The 13,477-nt window shown below is 46.2% G+C and overlaps 1 protein-coding gene across 4 annotated transcripts in view; it reads left to right on the top strand.

The window, feature by feature from the left end:
- si:ch211-266k8.4 (uncharacterized) overlaps window positions 1-13,477 on the top strand; it is a 142,916-nt gene that overhangs the window by 62,751 nt on the left and 66,688 nt on the right. For all 4 annotated transcript variants that reach the window (XM_060927078.1, XM_060927074.1, XM_060927075.1 and 1 more), the window contains 2 exons: window positions 2,174-2,272; window positions 10,245-10,339. In XM_060927078.1, coding sequence (XP_060783061.1) covers window positions 2,174-2,272; window positions 10,245-10,339 — 194 coding nt within the window. The remainder of the gene's footprint in view (window positions 1-2,173; window positions 2,273-10,244; window positions 10,340-13,477) is intronic.

The raw sequence follows: 13,477 nt of genomic DNA, 5'->3' as shown, positions 1-13,477 counted from the left end.
GTAGAATAAATAGAAAAGTGGTTTTGTTTGTTTGTTTGTTTGTTTGTTTGTTTGTTTTATAAATTTCATCATTGTTACTTTAGTAGCTAGCTTTTATCACGTAACCTTCTATCATGTAGTTCTGCTTGGACATGTATAGATATCTCTCTCACACACACCACACAGAGCGTACTCTGCAGAAGTCTTAGGCACGTGTCAAGAAATGCTGTAGACCAAAAATGGCTTAAAGGTGTCATTGCATCATTTTTCATTAATTGTGCGGTGGTCTCTAGTATGAATGAATGCCCTGTGAGCTGGTTTTGGTGAAAAAAATGCTGTGGCGCTCCTGTTTCAGGCCATTCTAGTTTGGTGGAGGACTGGGTGGGGAGAGAACGATAGGAATTCAGCTCTTACTCATAAATATTCATGACATGTAAACATATCGCTTCTGATTGGCTAACAGCACTGAGATACTCCCTCCAGTGGGTTATGGGCGAGGCCATGACTACTAATTTTCGAAGTGACGCAAGTTCGTAGGGCTTTTTCTGATTCGCTCGTTTTTCCATCTATTTTCTTTCATAGGCTAATACAGGGAATGGGGTTAGAAGAACGTTTTCGCATGCAGCATGCATATGCAACTCGGAGTGAACTATGGTATTTCAAAAAGAGCAAGTATTAAACGGTTTGTCGTGGAATGACACCTTTTAAATGAAATGAAATTGTGGCAGTGGGGGCGTGGCCAAGCGTCGGTCTGTGAATGGAGGGCAGAGTCAGGGAAGGTAAGTGGCAGAATCCCTGCACCTGACGTGAATTAACCTGTTTGTGTGTCTCCCCCAGTGACCGTGCCCTTTAAAAGGAGAGAGAGCGCAGAGAAAGGGAGCTCTCCCCCAACCTGGACGCTTGTGTGCGTGTGTGAGAGTGAATAGAAAAGTTGAAAAGCTAAATAAGTGTTTTTGAGAACTCAGTTCTGGCCTGGGGCGGCACGGTGGTGTAGTGGTTAGCGCTGTCGCCTCACAGCAAGAAGGTCCTGGGTTCGAGCCCCGGGGCCGGCGAGGGCCTTTCTGTGTGGAGTTTGCATGTTCTCCCCGTGTCTGCGTGGGTTTCCTCCGGGTGCTCCGGTTTCCCCCACAGTCCAAAGACATGCAGGTTAGGTTAACTGGTGACTCTAAATTGAGCGTAGGTGTGAATGGTTGTCTGTGTCTATGTGTCAGCCCTGTGATGACCTGGCGACTTGTCCAGGGTGTACCCCGCCTTTCGCCCGTAGTCAGCTGGGATAGGCTCCAGCTTGCCTGCGACCCTGTAGAAGGATAAAGCGGCTACAGATAATGAGATGAGAATGAGATGAGTTCTGGCCTGCTGTGCTTCTGTGCTCCACCCACTTAGAACCCTTGCTACAGAAATGTTTCAACATGGGGGGAAAATACTATAAGCAATAAGCCATAATAAATGAAACAAAGTCAGTATTTGGTGTGAGACGACCCTTTGCTTTAAAAAAAAAAAAAAAGCAGTCTCTGGTACAATGGGTGTAGTGGTTAGCACTTGTCACAGCAAGAAGGTTTTGGGTTTGAACCTTGTGCTTGACGGGGGCCTTTGTGTGTGGAGTTTATGTTTTCCCTGTATCTGTGTGGGTTTCCTCTGGGTGTTCAGGTTTCCTCCTACAGTTCAAAGACATGCAGATTAAGTAAAATACCCAGTGACTGGGGTTGCACAAGACAGTGCAGACTGCGTGCCGGTCCCGAGCCTGGATAGATTTTGGGGGGGGGTTGCGTCAGGAAGGGCATCCGGTATAAAACCTAATGCCAAATCAAGTATGTGGAACGGATCTGTTGTGGTGACCCCTAACTGGAGCAGGCGAAAGGAGTCGTCGTCGTCGTCTCCGGTACAACGAGTGAGTGCAGCTTTATAAGGAAATGAGCTGTAGGTTTTACTGAGCATCTTCCAAAACCAGCCCCAGTTCTTTTGGACACTTTGTCACACTCGCTTCTTCATTTTGCACCAAAACCCAGTAGCCTTCATTATTTCTTCTTCTATAACAAAGTTTGTACTGAAGGAGAGAAAAGAAATGGCGTGCCTAAGACTTGTGCACCGTACTGTCCTTATATTTTGGACAAGCTGGTTAAAAATGTCCAATCTAGCTTGTGATATCTGTCTGTGTAATATCTATAAATTTTTATCATTCCTGTTCTATTTGTAGCTTCATTTTCAGAGGAAACCGGCAACACCAGTCCCGTGTCTCCAAGCAGCAGTGAAGAACAGAGAGATCATGAGGAGACTAAAGAACCTTCTGGAAAAGGTCAGACTACTGATTTACAGGACACTTTCCCATTAATTAATAATGAACATGGTGAAATAGGCTAACGACCAGGTTGAGCCGCCGTCTGGATTGTGTTAAAGTACTGGAGGAAACGTGTGAGAGATAAATGAATAGTTCTGGCGACCTGCCCGGAGACTGATAACAAAGAAGCCTATGAGACGCTCGGCTTATGGGCTTAGGTGTGTCACGCCACTGTTCACACTCATACACGTATGGAGCTTTCCTCCATATGCGAATATCTCAAACTTTCGGTCCCACCTTCTAGATCTGTAACTCATCATGTGTCTAGTGTTTGTTCTTTCTTTTTTTTCATTCACTTTTAAACATGCTCCATAAATAAAGGTGCTTCGACTCGAGTATCCTCAGGCCAGCTGTGTACTCTACTTTGAAATGTTGAAATGAAACACAGCCCATATTTTCTTCTCTAATTGGTTTGTTTGCTGGGGGAAGGAGATAGGATCAGTTTTGAAGTCTGTCGAGGAGGTTTGGCATCACATGATTCTCTTTGAATATCATGCAGGCAGCGTGTGCAGGAATGGCAGTGATGTTCACAGTGGTGAAAGATGAGCTGTGTGGTTTTTTTAATGCTTGTATGATTTTTGTTTAATTGTGGTTTGAGTGTAAAATCAAATGGACTCGACACGGCTCTCTTACTAAAGGGAATACTGTAGTAGTGGTGGTGGGGGGCAATTATTATACCCCTGCTCTGAGGTTTGTTTTTTTTAAACCTGTCCGTCCGTATCTCCGTCCGTCCGAAACACCATTTTTCTCAGCAACCACAAATCATAGCTGCTTGGTACTTGGTAGCAAACTTCAGCTTGGGGTTCTATACCGTGTGCACCATTTTCAGGTCTGTCGCACATTGACTTACTGTTTACTGACTGAATGTATTTACAAAACATATAGCGTGGATTTACAAAATTTTCGTAGCGTTTTTCTCAGCAACTACAAATCACGACTGCTTGATATTTGGTACTGAGCTTCAGCTTGGGGTTCTATACCATGTATACTGTTTTCAGGTCTGTTGCACATCAACTTCCTGTTTATGAAAAACCTATATCGTGGATTTACAAAATTTTCATAACCCTTCTCTCAGCAACTACAAATTACAACTGCTTGATATTTGGTAGGGCGGCACGGTGGTGTAGTGGTTAGCGCTGTCGCCTCACAGCAAGAAGGTCCTGGGTTCGAGCCCCGGGGCCGGCGAGGGCCTTTCTGTGTGGAGTTTGCATGTTCTCCCCGTGTCCGCGTGGGTTTCCTCCGGGTGCTCCGGTTTCCCCCACAGTCCAAAGACATGCAGGTTAGGTTAACTGGTGGCTCTAAATTGACCGTAGGTGTGAATGTGAGTGTGAATGGTTGTCTGTGTCTATGTGTCAGCCCTGTGATGACCTGGCGACTTGTCCAGGGTGTACCCCGCCTTTCGCCCGTAGTCAGCTGGGATAGGCTCCAGCTTGCCTGCGACCCTGTAGAAGGATAAAGCGGCTAGAGATAATGAGATGAGATGATATTTGGTACCGAGCTTCAGCTTGGGGTTTTATACCGTGTTTACCATTTTCAGGTCTGTTGCACATCGACTTCATGTTTATCAACTGAATGTATTTATGAAAAACATTATAGCGTGGGTTTACAAAATTTTCATAACCCTTTCGTCAGCAACTACAAACCACAACTGCTTGATATTTGGTACCGAGCTTCAGCTTGTGGTTCTATACCGTGTGTACCGTTTTCAGGTCTGTCGCATATCAACTTCCTGTTTACCAACTGAATGTATTTATGAAATGCACGGCGTGGATTTTACAAAATTTTCGTAACACTTTTCAAAGCAGCTACAGATCACAACTGCTTGATATTTGGTACTGAGCTTCAACTTGGGCTTCTATACCGTGTATACTGTTTTCAGGTCTGTTGCACATCAACTTCCTGTTTACCAGCTGAATGTATTTACGAAACATGTAACGTGGATTTTGACGCCATTTCAAGAAGCAAAATGCTATTTCAGAATGACAGTTTACCAGGGTGCTGTTTGAAATCCCTGGGCAGAACACTGCTCTTTACTTGTTTCAGGGTTCATTATTTGTTGACGTCAACATTCATAATACCCCTCCTTGAACTGCCACCTTATTGTGGTGGAGGGGTTTGTGTGCTTGAATGATCCTAGGAGCTATGTTGTCGGGGGCATTATGCCCCTGTCAGGGTTTCCCAAGGCAGACAGGTCCTAGGTGACAGGCCAGACTAAGAGCAGTTCACCAAAACCCCTATGGAGAAAAATCCGAGGACCGTGACGTCGCCCGGGATGACGCAGCCGGGGCCCCACCCTGGAGCCAGGCCCGGGGTTGGGGCTCGTATGCGAGCGCTTGGTGGCCGGGCCTTTGCCCATGGGGCCCGGCCGGGCTCAGCCCGAAGAGCTGACGTGGGCCCGACCTCCTGTGGGTTCACCACCCACAGAGGTAGCAGTAGGGGACTGGTGCAATGTGGATTGGGTGGCAGTCGAAGGCAGGGGCCTCGACGACCTGATCCCCGGACACAGCGGCTGGCTGTTGGGACATGGAATGTCACTTCGCTGGGGGGGGAAAGAGCCTGAGCTTGTGCGGGAGGTTGAGAGGTACCGGCTAGAGATAGTCGGGCTCACCTCCACGCACAGCTTGGGCTCTGGAACCCAGCTCCTCGAGAGGGGCTGGACTCTCCACTTCTCTGGAGTCGCCCGTGGTGAGCGGCGGCGGGCTGGTGTGGGCTTGCTTATAGCTCCCCAGCTCAGCCGCCATGTGTTGGAGTTTACCCCAGTGAACGAGAGGGTCGCCTCGCTGCGCCTTCGGATTGGGGAGAGGGCTCTTGCTGTTGTTTGTGCCTATGGCCCAAATAGCAGTATAGAGTATCCGGCCTTCTTGGAGTCCCTGGGAGAGGTACTGAGGAGTGCTCAGACTGGGGACTCCATTGTGTTACTGGGGGACTTCAATGCTCACGTGGGAGATGACAGTGACACCTGGAGGGGCGTGGTTGGGAGGAACGGCCTCCCCGATCTGAACCCGAGTGGTGTTTTGTTATTGGACTTCTGTGCTAGTCATGGTTTGTCCATAACGAACACCATGTTCGAGCATAGGGGTGTCCATAAGTGCACGTGGCACCAGGACACCTTAGGTCGGAGGTCAATGATAGACCTTGTAGTCGTTTCATCTGATCTCCGGCCCTATGTCTTGGACACTCGGGTGAAGAGAGGGGCTGAGCTGTCAACTGATCACCACCTGGTGGTGAGTTGGATCCGCTGGCAGAGGAGGAAGCTGGACAGACCTGGCAGGCCCAAACGTATGGTGAGGGTCTGCTGGGAACGTCTGGCCGAGCACTCTGTCGGGGAGGTCTTTAACTCCCACCTCCGGGAGAGCTTTTCCCAGCTTCCGAGGGAGGCGGGGGACATTGAGTCTGAGTGGACCATGTTCTCTACCTCCATTGTGGACGCAGCTGTTCAGAGCTGTGGCCGCAAGGTCTCCGGTGCCTGTCGTGGCGGCAATCCCCGAACCCGGTGGTGGACACCAGAAGTAAGGGATGCCGTCAAGCTGAAGAAGGAGTCCTATCGGGCCATGTTAACCTCCAGGACTCCCGAGGCAGCTGACGGGTATCGGCAGGCCAGGCGTGCTGCAGCTCGGGCAGTTGCGGAGGCAAAAACTCGGAACTGGGAGGAGTTCGGGGAGGCCATGGAGAAGGACTATCGGTCGGCCTCGAAGAAATTCTGGCAAACCGTCCGGCGCCTCAGGAGGGGGAAGCAGTACTCTGCCAACACTGTTTACAGTGCGGGTGGGGAGCTGTTGACCTCGACTGGGGACATTGTCGGGCGGTGGAAGGAATACTTTGAGGATCTCCTCAATCCCACCGTCATGTCTTCCACTGAGGAGACTGAGGCTGATGACTCAGAGGTGGACTCGTCCATTACCCAAGCCGAAGTCACTGAGGTGGTTTGCAAGCTCCTCGGTGGCAAGGCACCGGGGGTGGATGAGATCCGCCCTGAGTATCTCAAGTCTCTGGATGTTGTGGGGCTGTCTTGGTTGACACGCCTCTGCAACATCGCGTGGCGGTCAGGGACAGTGCCTCTGGAGTGGCAGACTGGGGTGGTGGTCCCTCTTTTTAAGAAAGGGGACCGGAGAGTGTGCCCCAATTATAGGGGAATCACACTTCTCAGCCTCCCAGGGAAGGTTTACTCCAGGGTACTGGAGAGGAGAATTCGACCAATAGTCGAACCTCGGATCCAGGAGGAACAATGCGGTTTTCGTCCTGGTCGCGGAACACTGGACCAGCTCTATACCCTTCATAGGGTGCTCGAGGGTTCATGGGAGTTTGCCCAACCAGTCCACATGTGCTTTGTGGATCTGGAGAAGGCATTCGACCGTGTCCCCCGTAGTATTCTGTGGGGGGTGCTTCGGGAGTATGGGGTTCGGGGCTCTTTGCTAAGGGCTGTCCGGTCCCTGTACGAACGGAGCAGGAGTCTGGTTCGCATTGCCGGCAGTAAGTCAGACCTGTTCCCAGTGCATGTTGGACTCCGGCAGGGCTGCCCTTTGTCACCGGTTCTGTTCATAATTTTTATGGACAGAATTTCTAGGCGCAGCCAGGGGCCAGAAGGAATCCTGTTTGGGAACCACAGGATTTCATCTCTGCTTTTTGCGGATGATGTTGTCCTGTTGGCTTCTTCAAACCAGGACCTTCAGCATGCACTGGGGCGGTTTGCAGTCGAGTGTGAAGCGGCTGGGATGAGAATCAGCACCTCCAAGTCCGAGGCCATGGTTCTCGACCGGAAAAGGGTGGCTTGCCCTCTCCAGGTTGGTGGAGAAGTTCTGCCTCAAGTGGAGGAGTTTAAGTATCTCGGGATCTTGTTCACGAGTGAGGGAAGGATGGAGCGTGAGATCGACAGGCGGATCGGTGCAGCCTCCGCAGTGATGCGGTCGCTTTACCGGTCCGTTGTGGTGAAGAAGGAGCTGAGCCAAAAGGCGAAGCTCTCAATTTACCGGTCGATCTACGTTCCGACTCTCACCTATGGTCATGAGCTTTGGGTAATGACCGAAAGGACAAGATCGCGGATACAAGCGGCCGAAATGAGTTTCCTTCGCAGGGTGGCTGGGCGCTCCCTTAGAGATAGGGTGAGAAGCACAGTCACTCGGGAGGAGCTCGGAGTAGAGCCGCTGCTGCTCCACATCGAGAGGAATCAGCTGAGGTGGCTCGGGCATCTTTTTCGGATGCCTCCTGGACGCCTCCCTGGGGAGGTGTTCCAGGCATGTCCCCCCGGGAGGAGGCCCCGGGGAAGACCCAGGACACGCTGGAGGGACTATGTCTCTCGGCTGGCCTGGGAACGCCTCGGTGTTCTTCCCGAGGAGCTGGCCGAGGTGTCTGGGGAAAGGGAAGTTTGGGCTTCCCTGCTTAGACTGCTGCCTCCGCGACCCGGTCCCGGATAAAGCGGAAGAAGACGAGACGAGACGAAACATTCATAATAAGTCTCCTATTCCTTCGATTGTTTGCGTTCTGATATAAGCAAGAGCGGGGGGGGGGAGATATGCAAGTGAGCAGTAGCTCACAGTTGATCTTGTTTTTGTTTTTATTGGTATAGACAGAGTGACCTGTCACTGCAAAATCAATGCAGTACTGACTAACAGTGAAACATTTCTATCCTGATGGGTGTGGCCTTGTTCAGGATGAGTCCGCCCCTTACAACAGGTGCGAGGGCTCTCGGAATGGGTTGATGAGGATGAAATTGATGGAGGCTGATGAATGAATGGTGTTCATCACTCCTGGAGAGATTGTATGATCAATACCAAGAACCTTCAGAGCTTGAATTTTGGAAGCTCTTTGTGGTTTAAAACCTGACTAAACCACATTGTGTACATGTGACATTGACGCAGCTTTGCCTTTTTTTTTCCCCTTCAATTTGTCACCCATCTGTCACTAAAAGGCTTTCTTAGCAGGAAAAAATGTATTGCGTAACTCCACACTTTAGTTAAACTCTTAACACTCTCTTCAATATTTTCAACAGCTTGTTAGTGAAAATATGATGAATATTTGAACATATTCAAATGAACCTAACTTCTCGTTATGGTTTAATCACGAACGTCAAAGATTCAGCCGATTTCTAGACGTTTTTGCTCGTTTCAAGCCGAACATTTCATTGTCATCTGTTGGCAGATTTATCCAGCATTTATTTCTAGAAAGAAGTCACCTTTTGTCTCATTTAGCAACGAAGAAAATTTAATTCATAAACAAGGAAAATAAACTTTTATTTAATAATCCATGGAAGAATGGTCAGGGTTATAAAAGTACTGATGATGCTCCCAATCCTCCCATGAGTATGAAGACATTTCTACAGTCCAAATATGTACAATAAACACATTATTATGTACATTGTTAGTGAAGCGCTTGCATTTAAAAAAAGGAAAGGAAAAACCATTTTTATTTTGTGTAATGTTTCCAAAAAATACATTTTTATATTTCCACTGAAAGAGGAAAATTCTGAAAAACAAAATGTACCATCTTAAAAATATTCCATAGATGGAGAATATTACTTTTGGTTGCCCAAAGATATGACGTTTATCTTCGAGTGGTGAATGTATATAACACGAGTGAGCGTGATGTAATGTAATCATCTTTATATTACCTGGACACATCCACAAAAAAAAAAACGCAAGTTAATTGAAAGAATTTTAATTTGACCCAGTTCGCCATTTTGACGACGTGAGTCTAGTCAGCAAGAAAACACTGAGAGTGACGACAGAGTGAAATATCAGTGATTTATTATCCATACAGGACACTTTTTTGATTAAATAAAAATGTTCTGTTCCCTTCTAGCGGGTTTCATTCATTTGGTTTGATAGCATGCGATATTGTTAGCATATCGCTTATCCTACGTGTATTACGTCACTCTACCAATGGAGAATGAGCGTCAAATATGGTTTATGATATTGCATGGTTGTCAAGACAACATGACGTCACGTGTCGGAGAAGTAAAGCTTCCAAGCTAGTGAGCGACTGGGACAATTTGTAAACAAACATAGCCGCCAGGTTTGCGTCGTTAAATACGGAAGATTTTGAGAGAATTTTGAAAGAGAAAAACGCGTTGAACGCCCGAAAGGAATGTGTATGGATAGTAATAATATTGGCTGGCTTTTTTTCGTGGTATATCAGATATATTCCATTCAGCTACTCGTCTTTGACTCGTTCAGTATCATGCTAGCTGAATGGAATATATCTCGTATACCATGAAAAAAAGCCAGCCAATATTATTTAAATATGTCACTCCGATCCGCCATGTATTTCGTATGAAAAATGCGAGTTTTTCAACACGAGAAGATAAACTTCATATCTTCAAGCCAACATGTGGTTTTTCTTTTTATTATATCGACACACTTGCAAACAAAAAGTACCCATATTTATCAAAACAACTCGCTCATCGATTTCCTCACGAGTGACATTTGTCACGGTTTTGGTTCTCCATGTCCCAGATGGCGCTCCTATGAAAAATACGAGTGGTGTATTTCCCAGTAAAACACTCGTGTCTATGTAATATAAAAACATATCAAATTGGCTTTGAACCAGAGTTTGTAATAAGAAAAAAAAAACTATCACAATATGGATATTATCTTGTCATATTGCCCAGCTGTACACTACTCATAAATCTGTCAAATTATGAATCAATAAAAGATAATAATAATAATAATAATAATGCGAGGCAATAGTGCAGAAAAACAGAGCGAGAAATCAACATGCACATAAAGATAAATACGAGTGTGTTAGTGGTTTAACAGGTTTATAAACGCATAGTCACATCTTCCCACATATATTTAAGCGAGTTGCAGAGTTTTATGGAGCCGACACTTTAAAACAGTGCAAATTAATCTGTATGAGTCATCTGTTTGTCTGGTATATTGAATGCCAGCTGTGTGTTTCTCAACAGAGTCTCTGATGTGTGTGTTGATTTTCCCAGAGGCTGTAGGCTCAGGTGGGAAGAATGTGTTTGCACGCATGCTGAGAGCAGTGCAGCGCTACCTGGCAGATACGACCAAGCAGAGCACCGCCAAGGTACCAGCACACGCGCGTGCACGCACCACGTTACAGTAATGAAGAATCCAGTACTGAAGTAGTGGAGACAATGATCAGACACTGGACTCAATGTCCCAGAATGCAGTGCAGCAATTAGATGCAGTTGTGCTGTATTACAACTCCTAGCTAGCGATCTACAAAACGATGAGTGTGTGATGGTGTAGATGGCGGGAGTAGTGGGAGTAGACTGATCATGAGGTCTAAAGGACTAAGGCTACATCCACACGACAACGGCAACGAGATGTTATTTAAAAATATATTGCGTCCAAATGGGCAACGATCAGTAAAATATCAGGTCCATATGGCAACGCAACGCTTGCTGAAAACGATGCAATACACATGCCACACCTCTAGGGGCGCTGTAAGATGGTCCCTTCGGAGACACCAGAACAATAGAAGAAGTAAGGACGCATGCACATAAACTATTATGCGCGAGACTTCATATTAGCCACAAAGTCAGGAAAATCTGTTCGTAAAATTACATTATAATGACCAAATACAATGAAAATTATTTTTCCAGTCTCACCTGTGAAAGGTAATCCCATGTGATCTCGTTTGGACAGCAAACCTGTTGGTACAGTTAAATGCAGCTAATCTTTATTCTCCGCTTTGACCTTTCCAATATGGTGGCGAGGATGACGTATGATTCTACGCGGAAGGCGGCATCTTTAATGGTCCGGAATAAATTGAATACTACACGTTGATGGATTAATTTGTTGTTTCTCACCTGTGAAAGGTAATCCCATGTGATCTCGTTTGGACGGTAAACCTGTTGGTACAGTTAAAGGCAGCTTATGAATCTTTATTCTCCTCTTTGACCTATCCAATATGGCGGCGAGGATGACGTATGATTCTACGCGGAAGGCGGTGTCTTTAATGGTCCGGAATAAATTGAATACTACACGTTGATGGATTAATTTGCTCCTCTACGCCCTTTTTGAGGAATGTACTGTAGGACTAAAACCAACATCTGAAGAGGTGAGATCGCTCCTTTTTTCCCCTATTTTTGCTGGCGGGATTGACTCTGCCCTAAGGGCAGAGTCCCTCTCTCTCTCTCTCTCTCTCTCTCTCTCTCTCTCTCTCTCTCTCTCACTTTGCACCATTTACACAATAAATATTCACAGTGAAAATATTTTGTAAGCGCGTTTCATGAACCAAGTTATAGGATTTGTTGACAACTTGCATCGCATCGCAATGAGAAGATCATTGGCACTACTGGTGTTAAGAATCAGACCATTTCATAAATGAATATTTTGCTGTAGAGCTGCAGTGTTTGTACAATTGCATGTTTTTGCTTCACTATTACTGTCACTATTCTGCTTCTTGCATTACTACTGTGAACTAACACTGAACATAATAATAATATAATAATATCCAAGCTCGTGTTTCACTCTCACTAGTGCTCTGTAAGGCTTTTTCCTGGTGATATTTGTTACACTTCTACCCGGCGTGAAGCACTCACAGTCATGTGGTTGTGACGTCATCGTAAACAAATCCGTTCTACTCATCCAGACGACTTCACAACGGCAACGTTGCCAGATCTTTCCACTCTGGAACCCGTTCTCAAAAAGATTGCGTTTTGGGCACCCAAAACGCCAGTGCTGTGTGGACGCCAGGCCTAAACGATAAGCAATTGTATCGGAGTCACCTGAATCCGTTGCCGTGTGGACAGGGCCTAAAGCTCTGCTGCATCACCAACTTTAACTACAGTTGTACACTACTGTTCAAAAGTTTGGGGTCACTTTGAAATGTCCTTATTTTTGAAAGAAAAGCACTGTTCTTTTCAATGAAGATCACTTTAAACTAATCAGAAACCCAGTCTATACATTGCTAATGTGGTAAATGACTATTCTAGCTGCAAATGTCTGGTTTTTGGTGCAATATCTCCATAGGTGTATAGAGGCCCATTTCCAGCAACTCTCACTCCAGTGTTCTAATGGTACAATGTGTTTGCTCATTGCCTCAGAAGGCTAATGGATGATTAGAAAACCCTTGTACAATCATGTTAGCGCAGCTGAAAACAGTTGAGCTCTTTAGAGAAGCTATAAAACTGACCTTCCTTTGAGCAGATTGAGTTTCTGGAGCATCACATTTGTGGGGTCGATTAAATGCTCAAAATGGCCAGAAAAATGTCTCGACTATATTTTCTATTCATTTTACAACTTATGGTGGTAAATAAAAGTGTGACTTTTCATGGAAAACACAAAATTGTCTGGGTGACCCCAAACTTTTGAATGGTAGTGTAGCTATATTCCAGTGACGTCTCCAGAATGGCATCGTGGGTAATTTAGGATCATTAACCAAAGGCTGCATCAGAATTCTCAGTATGTTCTAATGACTGTTAAGTACTGACTATTCAACTGTAATTCTAGAACGTTCTAGGAATATCCGAGCAAGTAGGTGTACTCCACCACCATCTTACCTGTCCAGTGACTGGTAATGTTCACGAATGACGTAGACCATGAAGTTTAAAAAAATATATATAATTTCTGCAGAAATGTTTAAACAGGGCGGCATGGTGGTTAGCACCGTCGCCTCACAGCAAGAAGGTCCGGGTTTGAGCCCTGTGACCGGCAAGGGCCTTTCTGTGCGGAGTTTGCATGTTCTCCCCGTGTCCACGTGGGTTTCCTCCGGGTGCTCCGTTTTCCCCCACAGTCCAAAGACATGCAGGTTAGGTTAACTGGTGACTCTAAATTGAGCGTAGGTGTGAATGTGAGTGTGAATGGTTGTCTGTGTCTATGTGTCAGCCCTGTGATGACCTGGCGACTTGTCCAGGGTGTACCCCGCCTTTCGCCCGTAGTCAGCTGGGATAGGCTCCAACTTGCCTGTAGAACAGGATAAAGCGGCTAGAGATGATATGAGATGAGATGTTTAAACAATTCCTGATATATTTATATGCCACGACAACAATAGGCTGCCATCTTTCTTTCTATTTATCCCATGGGACTTGTTCTTCATTGGTTATCCATACTCTGTGTCCAAAATCGCTCCCTACTCACTATATAGTGAGGACGCCATTTTGTAGTGCTGTCCAAAACCTTACTGAGGATTATTTACACCCTATATAGTGCACTCAAAGTATCCCACAGTGCATCACAAAAAGTAGTGTCCAACGAT

Source organism: Neoarius graeffei, chromosome 8 (assembly GCF_027579695.1).
Source record: "Neoarius graeffei isolate fNeoGra1 chromosome 8, fNeoGra1.pri, whole genome shotgun sequence".
Classification (NCBI taxonomy): domain Eukaryota; kingdom Metazoa; phylum Chordata; class Actinopteri; order Siluriformes; family Ariidae; genus Neoarius; species Neoarius graeffei.
Note: the sequence above shows the minus strand (reverse complement) of the source record. Positions and strands in the feature narration are given on the sequence as shown.